A 27,834-nucleotide genomic window follows, 5' to 3' on the forward strand; every position below is an offset into this window, starting at 1 on the left:
ACTAAAAAATTTTTAAACCCGTGATTGCAAAGGCGCATCCCCTAGTCAAACTCGGTTTAACGCTGCAATATCAAAATAACCTCCACGCTTATTTTTTCTCCTTAAATTCATCTTCTCTAATCTGTTTTAACAGGAGAATATATTCTATTGATTTTTTTAAAGATCAGTTTCTCCTGTCGAAGATTACTTATCGTTTCTAGGTATCTCTTAATTTGTTAAAATCATTTGATTTCATTTTGTTAAAACTTTGTAACATTTTTGTCGTCAAGTCGTTCGTTACTCGTTACTGCGTTACTGGGTTACTCGTTCCTGCATTACTCGTTACTGCGTTACTCCGTTCAGTAAAACTCGTAGATTGTGCAATTTCATACTATCGCGCCCCTAAGGTCAAACCATCTAATTCTTTCTGACCTCGATTTCTAGCCTCTCACCCCTTTGGACATCTTGCCCAGATTCTTGAATATGAAATCACTATTCAATCACAAACATTAAGTTTAATTTCTCCGTTTCACGCTGAGATATGAGAAATTTTCGTCCTAATTTTTATTCGCCACACGCAGATATCAAATATGCACACCCCAAATGCAATAAATCGAATAAATTATTACGAAACTCCTTCAGGCAGAGAAACTGCGTTCGCCGTGTAACTCTTAAATTACACTGTATGATGAAATTCGGGCAGATGAATCTACTCTTGGTACAAGAGAAGAAAAGCTCTTGACATATGTATCGTATGGTATTTGATCCAAGGCCGTTCCCAGGAAAAATTGTTTAAAAAAGCGTGAAAAATCGAATCACACATTAATCCAAGAACACCGAAAATGTGATTTGCATATCTGGTTGTAACACAATTGTGAGGTTACAATGTGAATTGGACACCGTAAGGTGGTTCTTGAATTGAACTTTCGAGCATTAGGCCTTCCTCTCTCGGACGAAGGGCTAACTCTTGAAATCGTCTCAGTATCTCTCTACGGTGGCCGATAGACATAATGAGCTCTGTTGAAAAACCAGGTTATCTTGGAACACCTTCATCTGTGCAGCACCATATTTTCTTTAGAAATTAACCCCCTCTATACACTTAAAATGATACGCCACCGTTGTCATTGGTAACTGCTAAGTTGTATAATTATTCTTCACTAACCTTACTTTCACGTCAAGACGATGAAATCTTGCTTCAAATATATGTAATTAGAGCACCGAACTCACTTGAGAAGCTCAGCTATGACAGCTTCACGCAAGAGTTGTCAAGAATCGCGCATAATGAGTGGTTCAGTGGGGGAGTGGAGAGGCGAATTTGTCAGCCAAAAGGGGTCATTCAAGGCGCAATTTTTGTTTTCAGAGACACGCTCGAGTTGTCTCCAGTTTGCTCCCTCGAAAGAGAACAGCGCTTGAGAACCCAGAGATATTCTGAAACTGTTATCAGATCCTGTAATTTCTATTTGAATCTTAGAAGAGAGTAACGCACTCATGTGTTCCCCGCTCACCCGTCCCCTCTCGAAGGAGGTGAATTTAATTCAACCCACCGAAGGAGGAGGGGTGAACACGATTTGTCGTAGTCACCTTATGACCTTTTTTGATAATTCAACCGCAATTCTCGTTTCTGCTACTCGCACAGTAGTTAATAAACTAGTTTACAAATGACAGATAAGCGATCCTCGCAGCTATGAACACTACTGAACTAGTAATTGACATGAGACCTGAAAAAATCCAGGCCCTTACGGGAACTGAACCCATGACCTCTGCGATACCGGTGCAGCGCTCCACCAACTGTATGGCAGTTGGTCGGTATTGCAGAGGTCATGGGTTCAAATCCCGCACAGGCCTGAATTTTTATCAGGTCTCATTTCAAATAGTAGTTCAGTAGCGTTCATAGCTGCGAGTATCGCTTATAACTCATTTCTTCACCGCAGTGCAAATATATGATTTTCATATATTTCCAGTCATAGTTGACAAATATTGCACCATGTAGTGCAGAGGGCAAAGGTGGAATTTACTTTCGTTTAGATCTAAGTTCCTCGAAACAAATATTTACGCTTAGACAGGGGCCCAGTGGGCTTCTGCTCTTAGATTTATAAGGGAAGGCCTGCGTTTACTGAGGGGTTTACCGTTAGCCGTAAAATGACCAAGACATTTAGACGTTTGTTGTAAAAAGAATTAACCATAAAAACATTTTTGGTGGAGAGGTGTCAACCTTTGCCGTAAATTGTCCAAAATTTTATCACCTCATCGAAACCCTCTTTACTCTATAACTCGACTGCAAATTAAACCTTGTAAAATACTGAATCCTGGTGCATGGTGTACAAACGTTTGATTAACATCTGTCTCACAACCATTTCCCATAACAAAAGTATACCATTAACTAGCGCTTGTCAGCCCTAGGCATATATAGCTTCGTAAAGGGTGTTGAGGGCCTATAAACGGAGGGCCTTACTTCTGAGGGGGCCTATAACTGGAATAGAGAAAGGCCCTTTAAAACGAGCCAAAGAAATGCTGATTAAAATCACTTTGCAATTTTTGGTTGTAAACGTCACAATAAATAAATCAATAACAACAATAAATCGAGTTCCTTTCTCTCCGAACAATAAGATTCGGAGAGAGAATGGGAGGACTTATATCCGTTCGGATTATAATGGGATTTTTTTTTCGTTTACGAATAGATGGGCCTATAACCGAGGGGTGTGGGGGAGGGCTTAAAGCTGCATTTTACGGTACTGCAATTAATTCAAGCTGCTATATTTAACAAGAGAATATTATGTGGTATAAAATAGGAAAGAGTGGATTCGATATTTAGCGGGTGGATGGTCGATGAAAGTTTTAAACGGCTCTATAGATTAAGTTATCGAATCTATAGCGTAGGTGTTATTACTCCGAAAAGGAAATAAAAATGTCTCATAACCTTTTTCTTTAAGAAACTCGCTGACCAGAACACCACTTCGGAACTCATAACCATTACCATCGCCGTACATTTTTTCAGTCATTCAATATCCGCTCCAAAGACCCACCCCCTCCCCCCTCCCCACAATATCACTGACTCTTTGACTAGAAGTTCGAAGTCGCGGAGTTCTACTGTCTTAAAAATCTCGAACCCAAGGTTACCTTGGCTCCTTGTCAGCGGTACGGTCGGCGAATAATGACTGTCTTACAAAAATGGCGTAAGTGCTTTTATGCCTAGAGTGGTTCCTTTAACATACATCCGCCAAAAATTAATTCGTTTTGATATTTCCTTTACTAATGAATTGCCTACTGAAAAAATGAAAGATTTGAAGTAAGCTTTTCAGCTCTCATAGTTACAGTTGTTCCGGCTGACGTGAACAATGCTTGTCGTCTTCTCTGAACTGTCACGCAACGCTCTTCTTTTTTAGGCGGAGAAGAGAGATGAGAGCGGGGTGGAGGGGAAGCATCGCGTGACATCTCAAAAGACAGCCGCGAAGGAGACTGTGCAAGATATTCAAACACTAATTAAGCACTGGTTGCCTTGGTGATTAAAGCAGTTCCTATTTCAGTAGAGATATTTTAGAAAAACGAGATATTGAAGAAATTTCAACGAAAAGCCTCCTTGCAAGCCATGAGTGCATCCATGGCGTTGGGAGCGATTCTAAGCATTTGCAGAGGTATGCCATAGAAGTCGTAATCGTAATCTTTGTAAGTGACCCATTTTCCGTCTTCTGCGCCTTTGGTGTGATGCCCATAATATAGGCAGGCTCCAGAGGAATCCTAAAAAGAATTTAAAAAAAACCGATGAGGGCGTCTACTGTTAATTCTGAAATTTTTTTGTCTTGCCCGAGAGCAGACCCTCATCATTAATGCTGCGGGAAGTGCATTTTCCGCTCGCGGAAAAATTTTAGACAAGTCGGGGAGAAGATCGCTGGAGGATTGGCACTAATAGTGCCAGACCCCTTGCAGACCTCTCCTTGGCTCGTATTGCTCAAGGACGGCCACTTTCCTGCGGGCTAAGAAACGCTCGTGCCAAAGCACTACTAATGAAGGCAGGCTCCCGGAGAACACGTGCCAATAAGAAGTCACACGCGAGGGAAACAAACGGAGCGTGTCTGATTTCTCTCACGCGTGTCATTTGCGTTCAGGCCGCGCGCGTGCTGAGCGGGTTGAATTGAACTACAATGACGCAACCTTTCTGACACACCACCGTTATCCGATCGTACTCCTCACACTTTCTTGAAGATCATCGAATTTTCAGACTCAGGCTTATTCTCGGTTCTGTACTTCATGATACTGATTGGGTCAAAATGTTAGTCTCGATTACCAGCCTCTGTTCGGGAATATGAGCCCGCGTTCCTTACTCCCTCCCCATCCCCAAACTCTCTTCTCGGGGAGGAGCGAGGACCGGAAACGAGAGAGCGGCGGAAATCGAGCCCATCAAAATGGCTGTTATTAAAATTAGGATTGAACATGTGTCCAACGAACCATTCAAACCTTTAACACTAAGCTATGACAAACCTTTAAGTAACTGGTGACGACTCCTTCGTGGTATCTGACTCCCCCGGTGTTATTCCCCTCGGTAGCACCGTAACTTCCCTGGGGAAAAAACACAATGGAGTCCAAACCCACTTGGTCTTCACTTGGGATCTTGTCAATGGCCAGGTCCTAAAGTAAACCAGAGTTCAGGTTGGCTTTGACCTTCACACTCTAACATCAGAATCCACATTCTCCATACTATTCCATATACATTTCTTAAGCAACTGTCAGGGGGGATTTTTTTAACAATCAAAACTTCTTTATTTCTCTCCAACTTCGGTTTTTACCCAAGATGCACCTAATTTCTCTGCATACCTTATATGACTGGACTTTCCCTGTAGGATCTCCATCGTCCCAGTCCACTGTGTATTTCAAAGTCTCGCGGTCGAAGCTCACAATGGTCGCCGCGTAGTAAGCCCATTGTTGGTGATGAGAGATCACGTGATCGCCTATGACAGGCGCTCGGTAGCTTCTCGCTTCCTCTGCGTGACCAAGTAGAGGCAAAATGGCCTCCCTAAAAATTGCCGTATAAAGATTAGTAATTGCAAATTTAATATTGTGTAAGAAAGAGGCCTGGCGTTATCTTTTACATCTGAATGGTTATTCGTTCATTTCAAGGGTGACCGTTTTCAGTATTACATGATGTTACTAAATATAGGTAGAATTTTGATAGTCCAGGAACACAGGAATCAGCTTAGGGCTGAATTGATTCAACAAGAGATAGCATCCACTAGAATCAGGCAAAGGAGTTTAATTGTAGAGAGAGAAATTTTCCATTGAGTTATGAAAGCATTCTGGGATTTCATTGGCCTTTCCTTCCTTCGAGGAACGATTGGTTTGAAAACCTCACGCCCCTCTTTCCACCAATCAGATGCAACACTAATGCCAATCAGAGCACTGTCACGTGCATTTCACGCGCTCGAGGAGGTATAATTGTGTCCATTTAGAATTCTCACAGACTCTTACTAAATTGTTTAGGTTCTAGATTAAAGAAAAATTCAATCGCAGGGCGCTCTTTCTGCTCTGGAAGGGCTAACTTGACCTCAACAGTATGATACTCACTGTATTTCCTCTAATTTCTCCGTAAACACGTCTTCAGAGTGGACGTCCTGTAAATTGATGGCTTGGATCTCCTGGCCACCCACTAACAGCCCCACCACTGTCTTTTGCCAATCATTGTCTGCGCCCACGATCACTGGGACCAAAGGTTTCTTCAGAGACTAGAAAAAAAAGCCAAATTCCATTAACAATCGCTTTGAGTACAAAATCTTTTAAAAGCCCTAAAAAAAAGTTTTTATGTACCTTGAGAGCAAACTGCAGTTCAATTCTGCAGTTTTCACTGTTGGCGTACTGTTTACTAACAAACGCCAACACCACTTTGGCCTTCCCGAGTCCTTCGGCGATTTGCTCAAACTGAAACAAAGCAAAGCATGGCGTGAAAAATAAACGGTAGTAAATACACGTGTATATTAATTGTAAAGCGTTGCAAAGAAATTCAAATTTAAGAACAGGTTCATACCCTGTGTTCATTTGTTCCTGGAGAAAGAACAGTAAGGAAGCAGAAGAGGAAAGAGAAGTAAAACCTCACAATTATTAAGAAGAAATGAATCTGTTACAATACCAAGGGAGGGTGGGTGGGTAGGGGCCCTAGGGAAGTAAGGTTCGTGAATAGTTCGTAGACACGCTTGTCCTTTAAACAGACATTTCGATGAAACGGATGTTCGTTAGATCGGAGTGCTGTTCCAAACAATGTTCCACTGAAAGGTGAGAAAAAAGAAACTTTTCTTTCTTTTGACTCACCATGCCTAAGGATTCCTCATTCTGATTGGTTGTCCTGAGCCGCTCGATGTCTATCCATAGGGAGAACTTATTTGCTTTTACCAGGCTGCTGTGCACTTTCCTGGGGTCTGCAAATGGAGACCCGATGAACTCTGTCACCTAATCATTGCCGAAAAAAAGAATATAAATAAAGCGGAACATATTAGTTGTATTGCAAGTAGTAGCTACAAAAACGTGTCATTATTCAGCCCGCTTAATTCAATTAATCATTGTAACAGTCTGTCAGACATTAAACGATTTGTCAGTCAGTCAGTCAGTTAGTCATAAAGGGAGTAAGTTTCTAAAGAAACTGTGGTGCTACGTCGGTGGGAGAGTATAACAGGTAATTAAGTGTTAACAACTGAGTTGAAAACTTAAATTGGCCACTGTAAAGAGTTAAAAGACCGAAGTTTCGAGCGTTAGCCTTTCGTCAGAGCGATTGACAAGGGGCTAACGCTCGAAACCTCCGCCTTTTAACTCTTTACGATGGCCAAGTTACGTTTTCAACTCGGTTGTTAACACTAAATTATCAGTCAGTCAGTCACTTGGGCAGTCAATCAGCTAGTGAGTCAGTTGGTCAGTCAGTCAGAGAGTCAATCAATCAGTCAATCAATCAGTCAGTCAGTCAGTCCGTCAGTCAGTCAGTCCGTCCGTCCGTCCGTCAGCCAGCCAGCCAGCCAGCCAGCCAGTCAGTCAGTCAGTCAGTCCGTCCGTCCGTCAGCCAGTCAGTCAGTCAGTCAGTCAGTCAATCAGTCAGTCAGTCAGTCAGTCAGTCAATCAGTCAGTCTGTCCGTCCGTCAGCCAGCCAGCCAGCCAGCCAGCCAGTCAGTCAGTCAGTCAGTCCGTCCGTCCGTCAGCCAGTCAGTCAGTCAGTCAGTCAGTCTGTCCGTCAGTCAGTCAGTCAGTCCGTCAGTCCGTCAGTCAGTCAGTCCGTCAGTCAGTCAGTCAGCCAGACAGTCAGTCAGTCAGTCAGTCAGCCAGTCAGTCAGCCAGTCAGTCAGTCAGTCAGTCAGTCCGTCCATCAGTCAGTCAGTCAGTCAGTCAGACAGTCAGTCAGTCAGTCTGTCCATCTATCCGTCAGCCAGACAGTCAGTCAGTCAGTCAGTCAGTCAGCCAGTCAGTCAGTCAGTCAGTCAGCCAGACAGTCAGTCTGTCCGTCCGTCCATCAGCCAGACAGTCAGTCAGTCAGTCAGTCAGTCAGTCAGCCAGCCAGCCAGCCAGCCAGTCAGTCAGTCAGTCAGTCAGTCAGTCCGTCCGTCAGCCAGACAGTCAGTCAATCAGGCATTCAGTCAATCGGTCGCTCTGTCAGTCAGTCAATCCATAGTCAATCCATGAGTGAAACATAAGGATGGGCAGTTATTCGTTAGGTTGGACAATCACTTAGTTGTGACACCTATCGTCAGCTTTATTCACAATCACCGATTTGCTGCTGGGTTTTATGGGAGTTTTCGCGATCAAAGTACATCCAAAACAATATGCATCAACAAGTACTTACATGTTTGGCTTTATGTGCATTCTCTGAATTCAGCCAGCAATAACTGATAAACACGTCAGCGGAATCTCGGATTCCAGCGTCCGAGGTATCTCCAGCACTTGGCAAATCTGGAAAAATTTTAAAAAGTTCAAGTCACTTTGTGAACTTAATAGACTGACAAATTTAGGTTGAAATATAGAAACAAGAATGGACGTTACGTTTTAAATGTTAACCTTATGGATGAAACTTCGTGTGACCATTCAAATGAAACCTCGTGAGCAACATTTTTATGCGGTACTGTTTATTATGCTTCTCGTGCTTATTCCAACGTTTGAAATTGAGGACAAACCCTTGTATGCGACAATCTAAATGAAAGCTATTGGACAGTACTTTCACATGTGTAACTGTGTATTACGCTGTGCAAGGTTGTTCTAACTTAAAATTCTGTGGATGAACCCCTTGCATGTCGCTATTCAAAAGGAAGCTACTGTGGGGTAGAACTGTTTTGTTACGCTGGACAAGGTGGCTGTAACTTTGAAGTCGGTTGGTACTATCCTTGTACGTGACCGCAAAAATACAAAACATACCTTGAACGCTTCCCAATTCTTCGGGAAATTTAACTTCAGGAACGCTCTTCTTAACAGCTCGCAGAAGCTCTGTCATCTTAGAATCCTGTACATCTCTGTTGCTGAAGTGAATGTACACTTCACCGGCAATAAGTAAACCCACAACTGTCATCATCCATTCGAAAGATCCACTGCCTACTACAACGGGAATAACCGGTTTTCTCGCGGTCTTCTTAGCATACTGGAACTCTTGACGGCAAATTTCATCCCTAGAAAGAAAAAAAGATGGTTATAAGTGGTGATAAGGAAACCAGATTTTCTTGGTCCGTGAAGGAGCGCCTTATTCTGCAACAATCGCACGCGAAACTGAATGTCTTTGTTGCAGATGTTGCAAGAAACTGCGAACGAATTCTCGGGGCCTGCCTCACTACACTGACATGTACACTTAGTTGTGGTGTTAGTTTTGAAATCTCGATGGACAGCTGTAAAGGCGACCTGGTTCCTTGGATAATCTTGAAAAGAAAAACTAGGTAACAACGCTCCAAACTACGACAGTTTTGGTCGCTATGTCGACTCGAAAAAAAGGTTTTGTTGACTAAATATGCTGCATAGGACGCCAATTTCGCGACATGTGCTCCGTGTTCACAGAGAAAGGTGTAATATCGTAAAACTTGGTTTTAATGGTCTGAAGTCAAAGTGAGATAAACATTTTTCGGCTTTAAAAATATTATTCGTGCTTCGTCATTTTCTTCTATGAAAATTTGCCTCTTTCTCATTGGTGTGTATTTTAAAACCCTTTACTCGCTAACATCAGTATCCATATTCTCAAAACTCTTCTCTATATATTTTCATTAATACTGACAAGGAGAATTCACTTGACGATCAAAGGTTCTTTATTTTCATGATTTTAGTTAATAAATGATTCAGCCATATTACTGTGAGGAGAAATTGGATGCTGATCACGCTCAGCGTTTAAAGAGTTAAGCCTTGAGGTGTCATCTGACCTAAAGACATGCTTTATAATGGGCGATTTGGTTCGTTACCTAAATTAAACAAAGGGTCTTTCTCCCATTTTCCCAACAACTAAAATTTTTATTTCTGTCGTAAGGTTGACCTTGGTGCCCTAAGTGATAAATGAATTCAATAACTTCTTACTTGACGTATTCATCGCTAAGACAGGCCACAAACACCTTTGCTGTGTTAATCTGCTGTACAGTCTCTATCAGTGAATGTTGAGCCTGTCTGTCGCCATTCACCGTAGCTCCGCAGCCTTCCAGTTGATATCGAATGTCACGCGGGTCGCAAATACTCGACAATACTGCTTCGTTGTAGCTGGGTGGAGGATCTGATGGCCCCAGCTCACGATTTCTGATGGCAGAAGGGCTGTTTGCCTGTTAAAAATATCATGAAAATTTTTTCAATATTTGTACAATAAATATGAGTGTAGTCTGTGCAACAAACATCCAGATAAGGATGTGCAAGGGATTCCTGTCAGTCAGGCCCTGGTTGCTCAAAGGTTGGAAAACTCCATCAACTGGATAAATCACGATCCAGTGGATAGCGCAGAAGGTTTTCCTGGCGATTTATATGTTAGATAGCGTTGTTTGTCTTTTATACAACTGGCGCCTGTGGGCTCGATTACCCGCCGCTATTCAGGTAATGAGCCCGCGCGCTCAGCTCCCACTCCACCACCCCCCACCCCCCACCCCCCTCTCTTTTCCCGAAGTTCTCTCGAGAGAGGATCAAAGACTCGAGAAAACGGTGGAAATAGAGTTTAGTCAGTCTGTTGGTCGTTCAAAAAGTGACCGATGGGAAGGAGGGGGGGGGGGGGCGAAGGCGATAGTTTAGCAGCGCAGCATTCTAAATCGTGTAATTTTGAAACTGAACAACAGAAATAGATATCTCTAAAAAGCGGTTTTGCTTAGGTAACGAATAGATCCCAGGGTACCTTGCATCCGCCCAGGAATAATTATCACAGACGACGTCAAAATATGGTAAGAGCAAAAGCAGTGCTCACGAGGCACAGCGAAGAGTGTCAATCTTTTGTTCTGACTACAATTTAACGTCTTCCGTGATCTAGTCCTATTACTGAGCAAACAGCAACATAGAGTGCATTTGATTTAATAAAGAAGCAAAGTGATAAAATTGTGACGTCTGTACTTCAACAGATCATCAGTAAGAACGAATCAAAATGCGCGTAAAATTCAGCTTATCATATAAACTAAAACTGATATTTACCTTTGAGTACGAGATGAATATGTCACAAGGACGAATCAAGCCATCCACAGCGCTACCAGAGTCATTGTCAGACAAGATGTCTAACACGTTGGGTGAGATTCGTAATTTTGACAGTTCCATTCCCGTAAAATAGAAGTTGTACCCTGAATATGTGATCCACTTGTTGTCTGCCTCACCCTTGGTGTGCACACCGTCATAAAGCTTCTGACCCCCAGGACCATTCGAAACACTTGTTATTCGCCCCTTAAAATGATAAAATAAATTTATGAGTAACGTTGTTACTTTTCAAGTGAAGAAATAATCTAAGCATGAGGGCTGCAATTTAAGCAATTGCAGAAAAGAAGCGAAAAACAAAAAACGTTTGGATCAGGCCGCGTAGGCGTACAGCGTTTTTTTACACGACTTGACCCAAACCTCCCTGTTTTTTTTTTGTTTTTTTTTTCACTCCTCAGTACTATCACGCCGTTTACTATCATACTTCATTTTACTAACTCTGAATGCCAGGAACACGCAAGTTCACCATAATTGAGCAATAGAACGCTTACAACGTGCAAAGATATGACAATGCAGAACAGTGTAAAAATGCAAAGAGAAGAACAACATACGCGCGCACAAAGGCACGCGCACGAAAACGCACAGTCACACGCACACGCACACGCACACGCACACGCACACATACCTGATGGTAGCGTAAGCCACCCAGCCGAACACCCTCCTGACCTCGATACTTTCCTTGGGGAAACAGCACAATGGAACCAATGGCGACCTCGTCAGGTTCAGGGACACGGTCCAGAGCCAAGTTGTAGTAATCAATAATGCGGCCTGTTGGATCCTGGTCATCCCAATTAATTTTGTACTGGAGCTTTTCAGAGTTAAATGACACTATGGTTGCTGTGAAGTACTGCCAAGGGGTTGATTCCCACATTGCTAAAACCTGCAAGTTAAACATATCAATATTTTAACACCCATAATAGATGAAACGTTTACACTAACATCAGGATGGATTATTGTAAAACAGGAAGGGAAGGGAAGCTCATCCTAGAGGGGTGGGGAGATTCACAAGAAAGATTTGTGGGGAGAGGGGATAAGGCAGAACCTAGGTTTTTTTGTTTCTAGTGGGCAAGAGAAAAGTCATTCTGGGAAGACTGGGTAAGGGTAGAACTTAGGAGGGAATAGGGGGGAGTTGGCATTGACACTTCAACTCCTCAAAGTTTTTAGTATCTTACCAGTATTTTTCCAAACCCCTCAACTCAACTAAAAAATAGCCAAATGGTTTGCCTCCAGCCAGTTGGGGTTTTAAATCACGGAACCTTTTTATTTGTGTTATTTTTTACCAGTTATCTGTGTGTCTTTAATCAGTGGCCATGATGAAAACTAATTGGTCTACTGTAATTGTGACACCCTCATGAATTAATTTCTTTGTCTTTTTTTTTCCCATAGAAAATATAAGTAATTTTAGTACCACACAAGGTGAGAGACACTCAATATGACTATATACAGTTACAAAGATTACTTCATGAAGCTTTAGAATTAATCCTTTAAATACTCACTGGATCTCCAACTTTTGGAAGATTTCTGTTCTTATTAACAAACTGCTGCAAAAGAATAATTATATTGTACAGTTATCCATCACAAGTAAGTCTCGTTTTGGGCATTATGCTAACCAAAAAGCAGTCTCCTTGAAGACTAGCAGAGTTTTTTAAATTCCTATTACCACTTTGTAGATTGGTTTGGGGACAAACAGGCAATATATAGCTGGATGAGTCAGATTTCAAATCCTTGAGGCCAAGTTTACAATTCAGACAACATAGTGACAAAAATCATGAAGATTGAATCTGACACTCGCTGTGTATGTCATGGACTACACACAAATAATGTTTGGTGTGTATTTCATCTACATGTGTAACTTCATAATTGCTGGATTTTCTTCATATTCACAGCTTTAACACAATCATCTGTGTTTTAATGGTATTTTAATTAAAATGAATGAAAACACATTGCGATCCAAATTTAGAGATGCTCATTCCATTCCATTAATTAAATAAATAATAAATAGGAATTTAGCATTGGACATTCCATTAAGTGGTTCTTCTTGTCTACTTTTTTGAGACTGATTTGGAACTAGAAATGTTGGTTTTTGTGGAGGGGGGAAAACCAGAGGACCCTGAAAAAGACACTATGGGCAAGGATGAGAACCAACAACAAACTCAACCCACATGTGACCCCAGGTCCAAACCACAGTGGTGCGAGGTGAGCCCTCTCACCACTGTGTCATCTCCACTCCCCTATCCAATCCTATCAATCCTGGATGTATCAACAAATCCAATTCTATGTGGTACCCTTCAACAACAACGACAATTTACAACTTGGATTATTTTTTTGTACCCAGAATATAGTGAAAGTTCATTCAGTTTTTTTTTACCAAGATCATCAGTTTAAATTGGTTAAATCAATTCATTGTGACCACACTTTTTAGACCCTGAGGAAGTGTTTGCAGGTTTGAGTATTGTTAAATACCTGAACTTGAGGTGGGCTTTGTTGCAAAGTTAAGTTCAGCTGCTCATTTGTCCTCCTCAGTTCACTGAGTTCATTTTCTTTTTCACTCTGCTCCAATATCAATCTCTCAATCTCCTTCACTAACATTTCATGGCCGTCGTCTTCAGGAGAGTCTGATCGCTTTACCATTGCATACCCACCATTCACTTGGCCTTGTCGCAGTTTTTCATTTTCTACTTGCAGCTTGCTGATTTCTGCCTGGCGTGACTGCTCTATACTTCGCAGACGGTCTATTTCTTGCAAAAGACGGGTTTCATTTTCGTGGACTTGAAAACTTTGGGAGGATGGGGCACAACCCATTTTAGAATCAAGTTGTTATTAGACTGTGTATAATGGCCTTGCTTTCCCGTAAGTTTACTAACAGAAGTATCAGGTATGGAGGATGAATTATTCAGATTAAAATGCCTGAATAACAGGCACATCCAGGGTCACTTTTGACATCTCATGACTCTGAAATATAAAGAAAAATCAAGAGAAAAATAAAAGAGTCCACACTTCAACTGCCAGAGGTGATTACCATGTAACTTCTCTCTCGAATATCCATATATTTTCCCAGCAAATAGGTAATGAGAATACTCAGACTTATCAGATAGTTGTTTGATCTAACACCAAATTCTCATAACCAATTTACAAGTGTGTCACAGCTGGAGGGAAGAATAGACTATCGAATCTTCAATCAATGGGAGTTGAAGGGCTAAAATTTTGTAGCATGGACAACTGGTCTGATAGGAAAAAGATGATCACACCTTATCACTGAGATTAGAGTCTAAGTTTGTTGTCGCTCACAGTTGCCACAACAAAATGGATAACAAAAGATTCAGAAGGGTCGTTATTAAGCGTAATTTCTTCCAGTCGGTGATATATATATAATGTAAATTTTACGTCAGTGAATAATTTAATTTTATATTAATTTATTATAATGAATCTACCGACTGAGTTAGTGGCGTAAAATCTTACAGTACATGGACTGCGTTAGTCACATATTACGCCGTTGTATATATTTCCGCTTTTAAGTTTAGTAATGAATTGCTTTCTGAATTTACACTTGATCTGAATTATTTTAGTGTCTTTGGGCCCTTGTAATTTAGTGTATTTGCAAGCTTGTTATTGTCGTAACTGCGATAGCCTCGAGTGGTAATGCTTACATTATCTTGCGCTTGTCGCCATGCAGTTTCGTAATAGTACTGCAAGCCGAGTTGAAATTTGATCGTCATGTGTCACTAACAATCTTTACCATGTCAGTCTAAGAGAGTGACTGCCATGTGACAAAATGCCCAGATAAGTCAGGTCGGACCGGATGGGAAAATATTTCGCTCTCAGCCATGACAAATATTTTCCCTTCCGACCTTCTTGATCCAGTAAACAAATACCATTACCTGTTTTCCAATCTGCAGCAAAGATCAGTCGTTTGGGGTAGATTACCTTCGCTAAATCTGAGAATCTTCGGCAGACTGGGATTATGATAACGCACTAAGCAATCATAGGCTTCCCACCTCCTGCTTCCTACGTAGAAAGGCATAAAAGGACCGTAATTGCTCATTGAAATTCCCTTGGAAACCCCAATCCAAACAAAACTCTCCTTTGTCAAGATACATAAACAAGTCGGCAATTTGAATATTGTGAGCTTGAAGTAATAGAGGCAGACTGGGAACTAAAGTTTGCACTTTTCAATATGGCGGACAGCTGTGGATGAAATCCTGTTGTAAACATTTGATTTAATTCTTTGTAAAACGAAATTTAGAATAACACTGAGATGGATGAACTGGTAACAGATCTTAGCAGTGCACTTGACAGAACGAATGATCCACCCTCTGCACATTCTGATACAACGATCGGAACGAGAGAGTCGCCATCAGCGACTCCCGTTCGGAAAGCACCACGGAAAAGGCGAGGAAGAAAACGTAGATCGGATTATCCGCCGTTCCGTGATCGTCCAAAAGTAAGTGCTGAAAGCAATGATTCTGTAGAAGAAGCCTTGATGGATTATATTGAAAACATATCCATGTGCCAAAGCGATTCTGAGGAAGAAACATCGTTTACGAAACGTCTGTTGAAAGTACAACTTCATGGTCGCGAAAATCCAGATCCTTATCCTGTGCAGGAAAAGGAGAAAGGAGAGAGTGACTCTGTAAGCGATCCTCTAGTAGGGTTTACGAAACGTAGAAAGAAAAGAAAGAGGAAACTGAAAAGGGTTTCGGCTGCTCAATCGTTGAACGATCGGGATTCTCCGTTAGGTTTACTCGGAAATAATTTGAAATCTCTCAGTAGGACAAGGAAACGCAAAGTGTGCGGAAAATCTGCTATGGGAAGCGAAATACATAACAGTCTCAAAAGACGCGACGAAGAAGGTAGCTTAGCTGATATTGAAAATGGTTTGAGTAGTGGATGTGGGGAACCCATGGAGACCAATATTTCCTCTAATCATTTCTACAAGCTACCTTCCAAATTGCACGCTAACGCTCAGTTTGCCAAACCTAAAGACCAATCTTTGCCACATGCATCGTCGTGGGTAGACCTTCAAGATGGCGAAGAAAGAATGATGATCATAACGCCGGATCGGCGTAAAACTGAATCATATGAATCCTCTGGAGAGAGTGATCTTGAGGGGTTTTTCACAAACGATGAAGGTCGACTTGGAGACGATGAAAAAGAGGAAAGCTCGTTTGAATGTGACGTAAGGATTAATCCGTGGTGGGACGAGAAAGGTGCTAGTGACATGGAAGAAGAAAAGTTCCAGAACATTGTAAATGGAGTCATGGCTGAATACAGAAGGCCCTATTTGGCTGGTGCCGAAGGAAAGTTTGGCTTGGGTATGTTAAGAATCAGCTCAATACTTATATTAGCTCATGTCTCATATACATGTACCACTTGTAAACAAAGGTATCTCCTTTGCATATAAAGACTCTTTTTAATTTTGTGGAGAACTCGGGGAAAAAAAAAAAAACAACCTTCTGACTAATGAGGAGAACCAACAACAAATGCAGCAAGCATGTGATGACAAGTCCTAGAATCAAACCTGAACTGTGAGTCTGAGAGAGAAAATGCTCTCATTACCTTCACCACTTCTCCCTTCCTGTTTTAACCTTTAACTCCTGTAAGTGATTACTGTGTAACTTCTCCCAATAACAAGTGAAAAATTTTGTTGCATTGGCACCTGTATTAGGCACAATTTCACGCCCTAAATATCCATATACTTTACAGCTAACAGGTAGTGAAAATACTCAAACTCGTCAGGTACAATTTATTACCTTGATTGAACACCTAATTCTTGTAATCAGTTAACAAGGAAATGTGTAGTAGCTAGAGGGGAGAATTGAAAATTGAATCTTGGGAGTTAAAAGGGTTAACAATGTTCTCTGGAGATTTTTTAGTTGCTAGTTACAAAAAACATTGATCAACAAAGGTAACATGTACTGGTAAACTCGTTTCAGATTAAGACATGTATTTTACTGCTTATCTAATTTACAAAGCTAATTTTAGTAAATGAGGGGCTGTCTGGAGGAGACTGGTTTAGGTATCAAAATGTGGCTAACACTTACAGACTCTGATAACGTACAATTTGCTTTTTGGATCAACAGGTCTTCAAGGGAGATTAAAGAAAAATTCTAAGGCACCTGGACAGGTATAGAGTCTTGTTCTTGTTTAAAGTGTTCTTAACCCCTTAACTCCCAAGATATCATTAGTAATTCTCCTTACTGTCCGCTATATAGTTCTTGTGATGTTAGTTTGGAGAATTTGGCATTGGATCAACTTATAATCCCTTAATTAAGATTCTTCGTTATTCTCATCACTTGTCTGCTTGATATTGTATTGATATTGTAAGGAGAAGTTTGGTCTTGGTCACTCATGGGAGCTAAAGGGTTACATGGAATGATATAAAACTAAAATGTGTATAATTTATATGTTCATTCTTATGTTACATATAGACTACAGCAGAAAAGAGCTTATTCAAAAATGATGTGAATTTTATCTTTCTTTTATAATTATTGTGGCAATTTTCCCTCTTTGCCCCAAATGGATCTTCATAATTCAAATGAATCTCTAGCTTAAAACAAGACAACAAGAGCCACAGAGAAATGAAAAGGAAACCTCCATTTCAGAATACAGTTGAACCTGTATTAAGCAGTCACCCATGGGGAATGGTGTGCTTGCTGCCTAATACAGGTGGACTGCTTAATAAAGGCTCTACAGAATTGGGGTCTTATGAAAAAACAACATAAAAGGCCATTTTATGCTTTAATTGACCAGAGCTTACACATCATATTAGGCAGGTGATAAACAATCACTTCCTGGGATTTTGTTATAGTTTTTGATTGATATATCAATGAGTGAATTTGAAATTCCTGTCATCTCTCATTAGGAGACTTCTCTGGGGGAGCTGAACAGGAATATTGCAGTCTTCATGCGGAATGAGAAATGGATGGAGTGAGTTTTTTAACATGTCCAGTATGTAATGCAATTACTTACATGCAATGAGTTACAATTATAAAGATGTGCACACAGTGATGTTCAAGGCTCCTACACTATCATTTTACGAGCACCCCACATATTCAAGTGTGACATACTGATAGATGTAAAGGAAATATATTGGTAAAATTTTTTTAACACTGTTTTCTCATTCTTTTGGAAATATAGGTTGTCTGTTTTTCCTTCAAACAAGATGGAAAGGGCACAGGTATGTTTATAAATGGAATGTAAGTATTAAAATATTCAATGAACTGATGCTGTGATGTGAAATTACATTATTATTCTGTCAGTTCATACAATACTGTGTAATTTTCGAATATCGAAAAATATTTTATTTTGTCCTTCTTGAGTCACATAATTCGAAACTCTTTCAGCAGTTTGGAAAACATCTGCATACTTGTTTGAATTTATCACTATTTTTTAGATATAGGTGACTTAGACAACTGTGCCTGGTGTTTTTGACAGTATTCTACATATTGATATGTTTTAGTTATTGCTAAAAAGCATAACCCTTTGACTTGTAAGAGTGACTAGCATCTAATTTTTCCTTACAACAAGAGTGACTAGCATCTAATTTTTCCTGACAATGTCACCCACAAATGTAACACTACCTTAAAGGTCATTGGAAGCTCTTGCTTGTTAAACAAATGCAGTTTTTAAGGAAATGTATGGAGAACAGTATGGAGAATATTCCTACTGATGTAGGGCTGTAAAGGGTTAAATTTCAAAAGAGTGCAATATGGAAATTTGTACTGCACTTGATAACCTATTTATTCATTCACAATACACCATTTTACAGCTGTGTACTTAGTTGCTAAGCCTTTGATTGGGAGTGTGGCTGAAGGTGACCTTGTTATGATAGAGACCAGTATCTAGTTAGCATGATAACAAAGGAATTAACATTTAAAAAGCAGCAATGTTTGTATCATAACAAGGTCACTCTTTAGCCTCACTCCTGTTCAAAGGCTTGGCAACCGAGAATGCAAATGTAAAATGGATTATTGACCAGTTGGAAACAAGACATTTTGTCAAGTATATTAATAACAGTTTATTTCACAATTTATTTTCTTTTTCTGCTAGGTATACCAGTGGGCTTCTTTATATTCTCTTCAGTGTAGATCAGATCCTGCTCATAAAGGGAGAGTATTACTTTGCAAAACAAGGTAGGTTTTTTTTTTCCTCAAATATGTTTTAGCCATGTTACTGGGTACTTGTAGGGCCCTCAAGTTTTAGGAATTGAGCATGAAACTCACACAAAGGAATTCAATCCCACCCTCTTTCACTGCAATTGTTGTTTCTTGTGCATTTAAGGCTTCTGGTTTGAACTGTTATTTTTGAATAACAAACTGCTGCTTTCGTGAAGTACCTATGAAATAGACTATCCTTTTGAAAAATAATTTACTCCTCATTCCCTTTTTGCTGGCTTCGAGCACTTTCCAGAAGTGTAAATTCTCCTTCAGAATAAAGGAATTCAAATCTTAGCTACATAATTTTTTCACAATTTTTTTCTAAGGCAGGAGGCCAACATTCACCCCTCAGGAGTGTGATGCCTGCAGCATTACAATTCAAGGCTGAGTGTTTGTCTCCACTAAAGATCTTTATGATAGATGAGAAGTTTTTGATCCTGTTTGTGTAGGGAATGTTATTTGAGTTGAAAATAGAAGGAAACCATAAGGCTGATTTGACAGAGAAAGAATTACTTTTCTTTTGATTTCTGCATTGTTGAATCAGCTTAATGTTGGTATCTATGTGCACTGACTTGTTTTTGTTCTGAAGTTTTTACTGTGTCCTATCTTTACTTTCTAATCAACTCTCTCCCCAAGACATCCCAACAGACCTGGTGCAGAATCCAAAAGGCGAAGAAAAATGCCTCCCCCAGTTGATGCCCTGCATTCCACATGTAAGTGCTACTTTGTCACTTGGGCTCATTCAAGTTTTTGCTTTTTTAACCCTTTAACTCCCATAAGTGACCAAGACAGAATTTCTCCTTACAATATCAATACAATATCAACAAGATATCTGATAAGAATATAGAAAAATATCAATTTGGAGATAATAGGTTGATCCAATACTAAATTCTCTGAACTAACATTATAAGAATTGTATGGTTGACAGTAAGGAGAATTACAAATTTGATCTGGGAGTTAAAGGGTTAAACTTTGTTATTGTGATATCTTTTGCATAAATTTGTATTAGCAATAGCCAATATTACAGTGCACCCATGCAAATGATCTCAGTGAACTGTTTTAGTGGTGAGCATCTGTCACCATTCACTCTTGCAAAAGATTGTTTCTTTTGATGGTATCTAAGAAGTTTCATCACAATTTAGTGTGATTACACTTTCCCACATAATTTATTTGAACTCAAACTAAACAAATGGTTACATTGTCAACTTTGAGGCCCTTTGCCTCTGCATGTACTCTATTCTTTGGGGACTTTGTAAGTTACACTATACCAAGGGAACAATATAACACTTAAATAATAGCTGAACCAGGCTAATGCATTAGTGTCAAACCATAAAAATTTAATCACATTTGTGGGTTAAGCAGAGAATCAATGTTGTTCCATAAAGAAATGATGGGATGTAATGCAGTTGTCCTAAGGAAATGGGATGCTTCCAAACTGAAGCTTTGGTGTGTTAAAATGACTTGCCAGTCATCCTGAAAGCCAGAAAGTCAATTTGTTATAGAAAGTGTGTTACAAAATTTGAACTTTTTTGTATATCTGAAGTAATTATGGAGGGTTTCTGACTTCTGTTTCCACAGTGACAGTGGGAGTGGAAGCTGATCCAATACCTTCATCAAATATTGGGAACCAGATGTTGCGCGTTATGGGTTGGACGCCAGGGACTGGACTTGGAGCTGACAGAAGTGGAATCCAGGACCCTGTGAAGGCATATTTGAGACCAAAAGGACTGGGACTAGGCCATCCATGGCCTCCGTAAAGTGAACAAGATCTAATTTTATATGGAGGACAAATTCAATTGTTTTTTAATAACGTTTTCCCGAAGCCCAGTATGATTTGAGGGGAACCTTGAATTTGAGTTTTGGATGCGTTTTATGGAAAGAAGTGCAGAAATTTGACAATGTAAATATGATTTTATGGTTAACATTTAATAATTTACGCGTTGTGTTAATAAAGGTATCTCGATTGGCGTCTACATGTAATGTCATCTTCGAGTAAAAAGATGTTCTTCAACTCACAAGTTTTCTTCCCTTGAATTTTTTTCATGGCTGTTCTCTGCCATCAGAGTGAGCTAGTCAAATGGGAACATTCCGTGTTAAGTATACCAACAGGTTAGCGAATTTCTTCTTAGGAGGTAAGACTGGTTCTGTGTGGCTCTTCTTTGACGTTCACTCCAAACACGTTTCTTAAGCTCCATCCACACAAATACGTTTTCTTCCGAAATATAAATACTTCAGGGTGTGTATTTGTCTATCATCCACATTTAAACGCTGATAACAACGGGTACTTTTGTAAATTGATCGAAAAGGAGAGTGTTATGGAAACGTATCGTTTTTGTAATGCTCCATTTATTGTGGGGACAAGAGAAGCTTTTGGAAACGTCGACTTAAAATGCGTCACGTACTGTCGCTTTCAACTTGGGTTTCGAATGTTTGGGCGTGAGATGTGTCCTTTTCAAATAAAAACGAGAATAAATTAATGAATGATCACCAGCTCAAGAAACTCTTGCTTGGTAAATAAATTCGCTCCCAAAGACAATTGAAGGCACAACTAGATATTTGATGCAACATCAGTACAGAGAAAAGTATATTTTCACTCGAACACACAGTTTCCTCTTATTACCAAGTAGAGAAGTTTCTATGTTAAAATTTTACAATTACAACCTTGTTCAAGCAAGGATGTGCACGCAAGGATTAAATAAACTAAGAAAAATTATATCGTACATGCCATAAGGAAATTTTTCGTTCAAAGTCACTTTATCAACATCTCAGAAAGAGAATGTGGTTCTTAATCTAAGATTGTAATAAGATTTTAAACTAACGCGTTGGTATTGTAATAACCAACAATACATAAATAAAGTAAGTTAAATAACAAAAATGGTGCAATAACAAAAAAAAGTGCAATCTAAAAAACACTTTGCCCAGCAAAGAGATTCGAGCAGATATCATTCCAAAATCGATCCTTAAAATTCCAAAGTGATAAACATGCATATTCCACTTTCGAACAACTCTACATTACTCAGCAAAATGGTGATAAGAAGAAACAAATTTATCGACAAGAGTGTGTTATCTTCTTAAAATACTAAATTCTCTTATTAATTTACAATTAGATGTATTGGGGCTAGAAGAGACAGATACAAAAAAGATCTGGAGAGCTTAAAGACAGATGAAGCTATCTCATCTTTCTTTTCTAAGCTTTAGTGATATACCGGTGAGATGAGAGTTGTTTTGGTAGGACTGAAGTTTTTCAGCGAAGGTTGTGTCTTCGATTTCTATACTTTAGATTCCAAGACATCAAACCCACAAAGAAAAAAATTCACAGCGGAATCGAAAATTCGATTAACTACTAATCCTGTATTAGCGTCAGAACCTAAACCAAAAAAATCCAGGACTAATTTTAAGTCTTGTCAATGTCCTCCTGAAAAACTAAAAGCATCCGCACATCTTCTTCACCGTTGTTCTTTCTTCGGAGTGTTGCTCTTTGGCGAAGTTGATAAAAACCTACGGGATGAGCAAAAGTAGAAAGGCATTATCAACTAGCACAGGCAAAATTACACAGGCTTGTGTGCAACAAGCTCATAGACTTGTAAGTACTAAGCGCGCTTTTCGATTAAGTGACGTAAAACCAAAATGATTACAACGGCCAATCAGAAGAAAGGCAAACACCTTTAAGAGCCAATAAGAACTCAGAGTGCAACCGACCAAACTGCCTAAAACGCGGGAAAACGCAGGCGACCAAGTCTCAAGTCGTGATTGGCGTTAGTTTTGCATCTGACTGTTTGAAATGATTACAAGACGATCGATGTGCCCTTCAAGCGATAGAAAGTTTGAGAGCGTTTACCTGTTCTAGTGTGGTCTGACTGACGCTGTAGTCCACAATATTCAGAGCAGCTCTATTTCTTTCCAGTTGGCCAAAGATATACGACCAACTTAATCCTTCAGTTTCCAACTGGAAGTGCAGTACTCCCTTTAAAAAAACACAAAACAAGAAGTGTAAACAAAGAATGACGTGCGGTTGTTACCATTTTCACTCGAATCACTCTTCTCTTGTGGCTCGGCCAGTCTAATACGTATGAAACGAGTTTATCCAACTAAGACACAAGTAAAGCCACAATAAAGGACATTTATTGAAACTCCAGCTGCACGCGTTTGCATGAACGATTCAGTTAGACTAAGTAAGCCGTTGTTTCGTGTTTTCCAATGAAATTATGGGCGGGAAAGTGGTGCGCGCGGCCGGCCAGAATTGATCCCCACGCTAAGGCTCGATGTTTAACATGTTTAACCGCTGTGCTACTTACGTTATGGCTCTCCAGAAGCCTTGCTCCAGAGAAAGTTCGGTTCACGAAGTTCTGAGCATTTGTCACCGCGTTTATCAATCCCGGATCGTACACCAACGGCATGGACTGGCCGGGAGGGAGCTGCATTTGAACAGGATTGGCAGGATAGGGAGGAGGAACGGGGACCGTAGGTTGTATATCTTTGCTGCTGATGACCCCTTGGGTACCATTAGCATAACCTGCAAGAGAGTTAAAAGTTGAGTTTGGTATTTTTGGTATTCTCTCTCACAAATGTTTCCCCAGCCTCTTTGAGAGTAAAGAAATCTCTCCAACTAGACACGCAACAGCAAGGCTGACTCGTTGTCCTTAGTGTTGCAGTTAGCTCTTGCAACACATTCCAGATAGAGACTCAAGCTGACCCATGGCGGCGATAATTCTGTTATGTTTCTGAGCGAAATCATCAGCTGTTGGGGCGGTTGTCTCCGGTGGTCTTAAGCCGCTACGTTTGTGACACCCAACAGTCCCCCACCCCCACCACCTCCCTCCCCTGACCAAATCCCCCTCTATTCATATACGCAGTTAGCATTGACTCAGCCCCAGTATTAGTTCAAGGCTAATTCAAGGTTAATTCGTGCACCCCTACCGGCAACTCCCAACCTCTTCCTCTGTCTCCACCCTTTTTCCATTCCCTACGGCATCCTTACCTTTGAGAAATAAATCCCCTGTCTTGCCCGCCATTCGCACAAACCGTTTTAAGAATACATTTTTTAATAGAATTGTTTTTAAGTACAATGTAGCTTTGTAAAAGTGTACTTCCTGTATTAGACTTTTGTATTTGTTTCCACGTATATACTTATCTTATTTAGATACACCTAAGCTTATTTACATCATTTTCTTTTTAATGTAACATAAGATATGTAATTTTTATCTTTTGAACAATAAAGACACAAGACAAGACACAAGACCCCGCCCAAACCTTACCCCATCAAGCCAACGAATTCTAACAATGAACTGAGTGAGAAGCTTTACCTCACCCTCAGGGCAGGGCTAATCCAGTTCTTCTCACCTCCCGTCAACCTTACAAGCTCAACTAACCCTTCAACTCCTGAGAGTGATAAGCATCTCATCCCTCCTATCATTGTTACCCTGAATCAGTCATGAGAATAAAGGGAGTGATTGCAAGGTCAAGAAACTCTTGATCATTGAGCAAATTCTCCTTATAAGCACCATAAGAGACCTATTAAGAACAGTACGGAGCACTTGCAAACTGATATTGGGGCATAAAGGGTTAACACGTCACGCCTCATACCACTTTTCAATAATCATAGACACAAGCTTTGCCTCACCTTCCGGGATGGGCTTCTCTGGTTCATTAACTTCCGGCAATTCCCCGGTAGCCGCAGGATTGCTAAAAACCATTGGAGGTGGTACGGACGTAGCGGTCGGTGGAGGTTGTTGGAAGCCGTTCGCTGTTTGCTGAGGAATGGGGGCAGCACTGCCTGCAACTTTGATCATAAGGGTGTAACCAGTGCCAAACCTGCGGTATAACGGTCACGAAGTGTAAAAACGACTTGGAATCGTAAACAATAGTGTACTACTTTCAGGGGTTTCAAAACATATTCCATATGCGGCTACCGATGGTGTTAAAGGCGACTGTGCCCAGAAGGGGCGGAAAGCGAGACCCAAACACGAGATCCTGCTGAACAGACGGCGGTAAGAGGTCTTAAAAGCAGCGACAGACCGCCAGCAACCGGCTTTTACCGAAACCCCCTGCTACTCTGTGACTGGATAGGCTTTTATAATCCACTCATTGAGAGTAATAGTAGTTTTTATTGTGTCAGAGTTGTGTGGGCTGTTTATGATGGGAAAAACCGTGGGTCTCATGTTGCTTGGGGTCATGGGTCCAATATCTCAATAGGGAATTAAGCCCGGTTTGATTTGGGATACAAGTGGCTACCGGAAGAAAAATACTCTTAGTTCAAGCGTTCTTTGACCGCAACTAATTTAGTGCAAAGTCTTTTATTAACCATGCGCTACAGACCGTGGATCCATAGCAAGCTCTAGGGGAAAGATCTTTCTGTCACCACCCACGTCTCAAATACGCCTGGGCTTAGGCAAGCAATGGATTTCTCAATAGAAGAGACAAACCTGCTCTTCAGATGTTGAATCGATCCCAAACACTTAAACTGTCCGTTCACCATGATGGCAAGCCTTGTGCACAGGGCCTCGCATTCTTCCATGCTAGAAAAGAAGACCAAAGAAAAATTCTCATCACCAGTTCTCTACTCGTGTACGTTTGTCATTCAGTAAAGAAGCTTCAGAATATGATCTTATCCTCGTCGTATTAAAAAGAGCAATTTTAAGTTATCGCTATTCTCCTTGAATGGAAAATAATTCACCCAAATCTCCTCCGAGCCACATATTTGTCAGGCTCCGATTCAGCAAAGCTCGACAGCGTTGTTATTTCCTTCATGTCAATGTATATTGAGTTGTAGTAGTCTAGTATGTAATGAGTTGTATTACGAAATAAAGCTGTAATTATAAAAAATAAATAAATAAATAAAAAAGAATAATATTTTATTTACCTGTGAGAAGTGAGTACAATTGATCGGCCTCCTTTCATCACCTGCATCAATGAATCCCACAGAAAACGGCGAGCAACAGGGTCCATACCTGTGGTGGGCTCGTCCTAGGATGATAAACAACACAGACTTAAAAATCTCAGTTCTCTATTTTATGTTTATAAAGCTGTAGCCTTTGACTCGCCTCAATTCTCTTCTATTCAATGAACCCATAGAAAAAGGCGAGAAATAGGATCCATACCCGTAATGAATCTAAGTTCTCTTTTTTTTAAGCACAAGGCTATAGCCTCTGACTCATCTCTATTCCTTTCCAAAACTTGTGCAACCACTGTGGGCAAAACAGGAGCTAGAGGTATCACGAGTAGGGAGAGCGCGCTACCTCCATTCCCAATCACCTTTCCTCGCCCTCGAGACAAGTTAATAGAGAAATTAACATGTCGGTTCTTGTCCTTTGAGGAGTCATAACTTTATGGAATTAGTATGCAAGGGTTGGAGTCTGAATTTCATACGCTTCATAGAATTCAAATCAACAGGCTGAAAAAAAAGTAAACTCACCAAAAATACAATGGGAGGATTTCCAACCAACGCGATAGCAGTACTGAGTTTTCGTTTGTTCCCGCCACTATCAGTGCAAAAGAAAATATAAAAATAAAAATAGATGATAAAACCAGGGAAGTAGAAGTCCACTAGCACCATTTAAAGTAAGTTAGCATGTACATCTGTCATCCCTTTGACCCCTACGAGTGACCAGCATCTAATTTATCCATACAATATCACCCCTTAATCACTCATCAAGGTCACGAGAATAAAGGAAATGATCACCAACTAAAGAAGCTCTTGATTAGTAACCAAATTCTCCTTGTCAGCACCATAGGAAATGTAAAGAGAACAGTATGAACAGTATAACTTAATAAGTGTGAGGATGTGAAGGGTGAAGTATCTAGCAACAGAACTGACCTGTAGTCTCCACACAGTTTATCCGCCCAATTGGTGAGATTCAGGTGTTTGATTGTGGACGACACCAAGTCCTTTACTTTATTTGATGGAACGCCACGGAGATGAGCGTACATCGTCAGCATTTCGCGACCGGTTAGACGTTCAATAAGGGCGTCAAACTAAAGGTTAAAAAAACAATTCGGATAATTTGATTTCACGAAATTGTTCCAGCTTTTTTTTTAAGACAAGTAAAGCGGATAAATGAGCTTGAGAGCGAGAATATCTTAGACTTTTAGATAAACATACCTGAGGACAATAGCCAATCCTTTGCTGAACCTAAAATTTTAAAATAGAATGTCTTAGTCTTTATCTCACTGCACTGCACCGATGAAACACAACACCACGCATAGACCAGTTTTCACTTGAGTGTTGAAAACAAAAATCAAAGTTATCACAGCGACCAATCAAAACAAAGATTAACATCATCGTTAGCCAAGGAGGACTCAAAGTGAAACAAGCATAATGCTTGAAGCGCGGGAAAACGCGAATGACAACGTCGCCACTGTTTTTAGTTTTGCATCTAATTGGTTGGGAGGATGGCACGAGTTTTCTGGACCAATCACAAAGCAAAGTAAAGTAGAGCCAAAGCAATCCCAGATTACTATTGACACTCAATTGAAAATTGCTCTCGCTGCCAGTTCCGATCTTCTTACAAACCTGTCGTAAATTCGTCAAAATGTTATATCCATCCATGTAAGCCGTGCCTTGTGAAATGCTTAAATCTCCAGTTAGCATGCTAAATGTGGTGGTCTTTCCGGCACCTAATGGGAGAGGAACGAAAAGCTTGAGTGATAATCATCGTAGTAAACGCAAGAGTAGTGAAGTATGATCGTTAGTCCCACAATGAAATCCCTTGCCAAGTGGATACCGAAGTTTCCTCTGAATACAGGAGGCTTCTTCAAGCGATTAGGTTGAATGGTTAAGCATCACTTTACAAAGCTTCATGATCTGATGTGATTGGCTGGTATTCTGTTGTATAGTCGCTCGCAAGCGGAGCGCACTACTTTCACCCGTGGCGCGCATGTTAATCGTGTGTGTAACTAGCAGAGTTTTGTTGTTTAGTCAGCGAGTCGAATTTTGAGGAGTCTTGTGCTCGAGTTAGTTTTGTTTTAGCGATGTTTTCTACCCGGTAACGATAAATACTTATTTCAGTTAATGCAAGAAATAGATAACAAAACATACACACAAAAAAAAAGAAACACA

General features: G+C 40.4%; 3 protein-coding genes across 4 annotated transcripts in view; 1 reads left to right on the forward strand and 2 right to left on the reverse strand.

The window, feature by feature from the left end:
* Positions 1 to 3,229: 3,229 nt before the first annotated feature.
* Positions 3,230 to 14,672, reverse strand: LOC113686793 (uncharacterized). 2 transcript variants are annotated; one of them, XM_089194371.1, is made up of 14 exons: positions 14,502 to 14,642; positions 13,087 to 13,575; positions 12,120 to 12,161; positions 11,249 to 11,503; positions 10,570 to 10,812; positions 9,487 to 9,722; positions 8,353 to 8,600; positions 7,787 to 7,893; positions 6,274 to 6,411; positions 5,776 to 5,886; positions 5,536 to 5,693; positions 4,789 to 4,987; positions 4,456 to 4,602; positions 3,230 to 3,714 (listed from the first exon to the last, which is right to left on the reverse strand). In XM_089194371.1, the coding sequence occupies exons 2-14, from the start codon at positions 13,423 to 13,425 to the stop codon at positions 3,541 to 3,543; spliced, it is 2,397 nt and encodes a 798-aa protein (XP_089050497.1). In that variant the 5' UTR covers positions 13,426 to 13,575; positions 14,502 to 14,642; the 3' UTR covers positions 3,230 to 3,540. The 2 variants fall into 2 exon arrangements, with proteins under 2 accessions (XP_089050497.1, XP_089050496.1); XM_089194370.1 differs by having other exon boundaries at positions 3,231 to 3,714; positions 12,120 to 12,164; positions 14,502 to 14,672.
* Positions 14,673 to 14,766: 94 nt separating this feature from the next.
* LOC113686787 (G patch domain-containing protein 2) lies at positions 14,767 to 20,797 on the forward strand. Its single transcript, XM_027204459.2, has 7 exons — positions 14,767 to 15,935; positions 16,704 to 16,747; positions 17,486 to 17,550; positions 17,761 to 17,800; positions 18,673 to 18,755; positions 19,416 to 19,492; positions 20,358 to 20,797. Exons 1-7 carry the CDS (start codon positions 14,879 to 14,881, stop codon positions 20,534 to 20,536), a joined length of 1,545 nt encoding a protein of 514 aa, XP_027060260.2. The 5' UTR covers positions 14,767 to 14,878; the 3' UTR covers positions 20,537 to 20,797.
* Positions 20,798 to 21,334: 537 nt separating this feature from the next.
* The window catches only part of LOC113686786 (phospholipid-transporting ATPase ABCA3), a 31,448-nt gene continuing 24,948 nt past the window's right edge, over positions 21,335 to 27,834 (reverse strand). The window contains exons 36-45 of the mRNA XM_027204458.2: positions 27,289 to 27,392; positions 26,878 to 26,907; positions 26,593 to 26,750; positions 26,191 to 26,257; positions 25,639 to 25,742; positions 25,202 to 25,294; positions 24,400 to 24,590; positions 23,075 to 23,292; positions 22,618 to 22,743; positions 21,335 to 22,277 (exon numbers count right to left, since the gene is read on the reverse strand). Coding sequence (XP_027060259.2) covers positions 22,203 to 22,277; positions 22,618 to 22,743; positions 23,075 to 23,292; positions 24,400 to 24,590; positions 25,202 to 25,294; positions 25,639 to 25,742; positions 26,191 to 26,257; positions 26,593 to 26,750; positions 26,878 to 26,907; positions 27,289 to 27,392 — 1,166 coding nt within the window. The 3' untranslated portion in view covers positions 21,335 to 22,202. The remainder of the gene's footprint in view (positions 22,278 to 22,617; positions 22,744 to 23,074; positions 23,293 to 24,399; positions 24,591 to 25,201; positions 25,295 to 25,638; positions 25,743 to 26,190; positions 26,258 to 26,592; positions 26,751 to 26,877; positions 26,908 to 27,288; positions 27,393 to 27,834) is intronic.

Source organism: Pocillopora damicornis, chromosome 14 (assembly GCF_964200805.1).
Source record: "Pocillopora damicornis chromosome 14, jaPocDami1.2, whole genome shotgun sequence".
In the NCBI taxonomy this organism is placed as follows: domain Eukaryota; kingdom Metazoa; phylum Cnidaria; class Anthozoa; order Scleractinia; family Pocilloporidae; genus Pocillopora; species Pocillopora damicornis.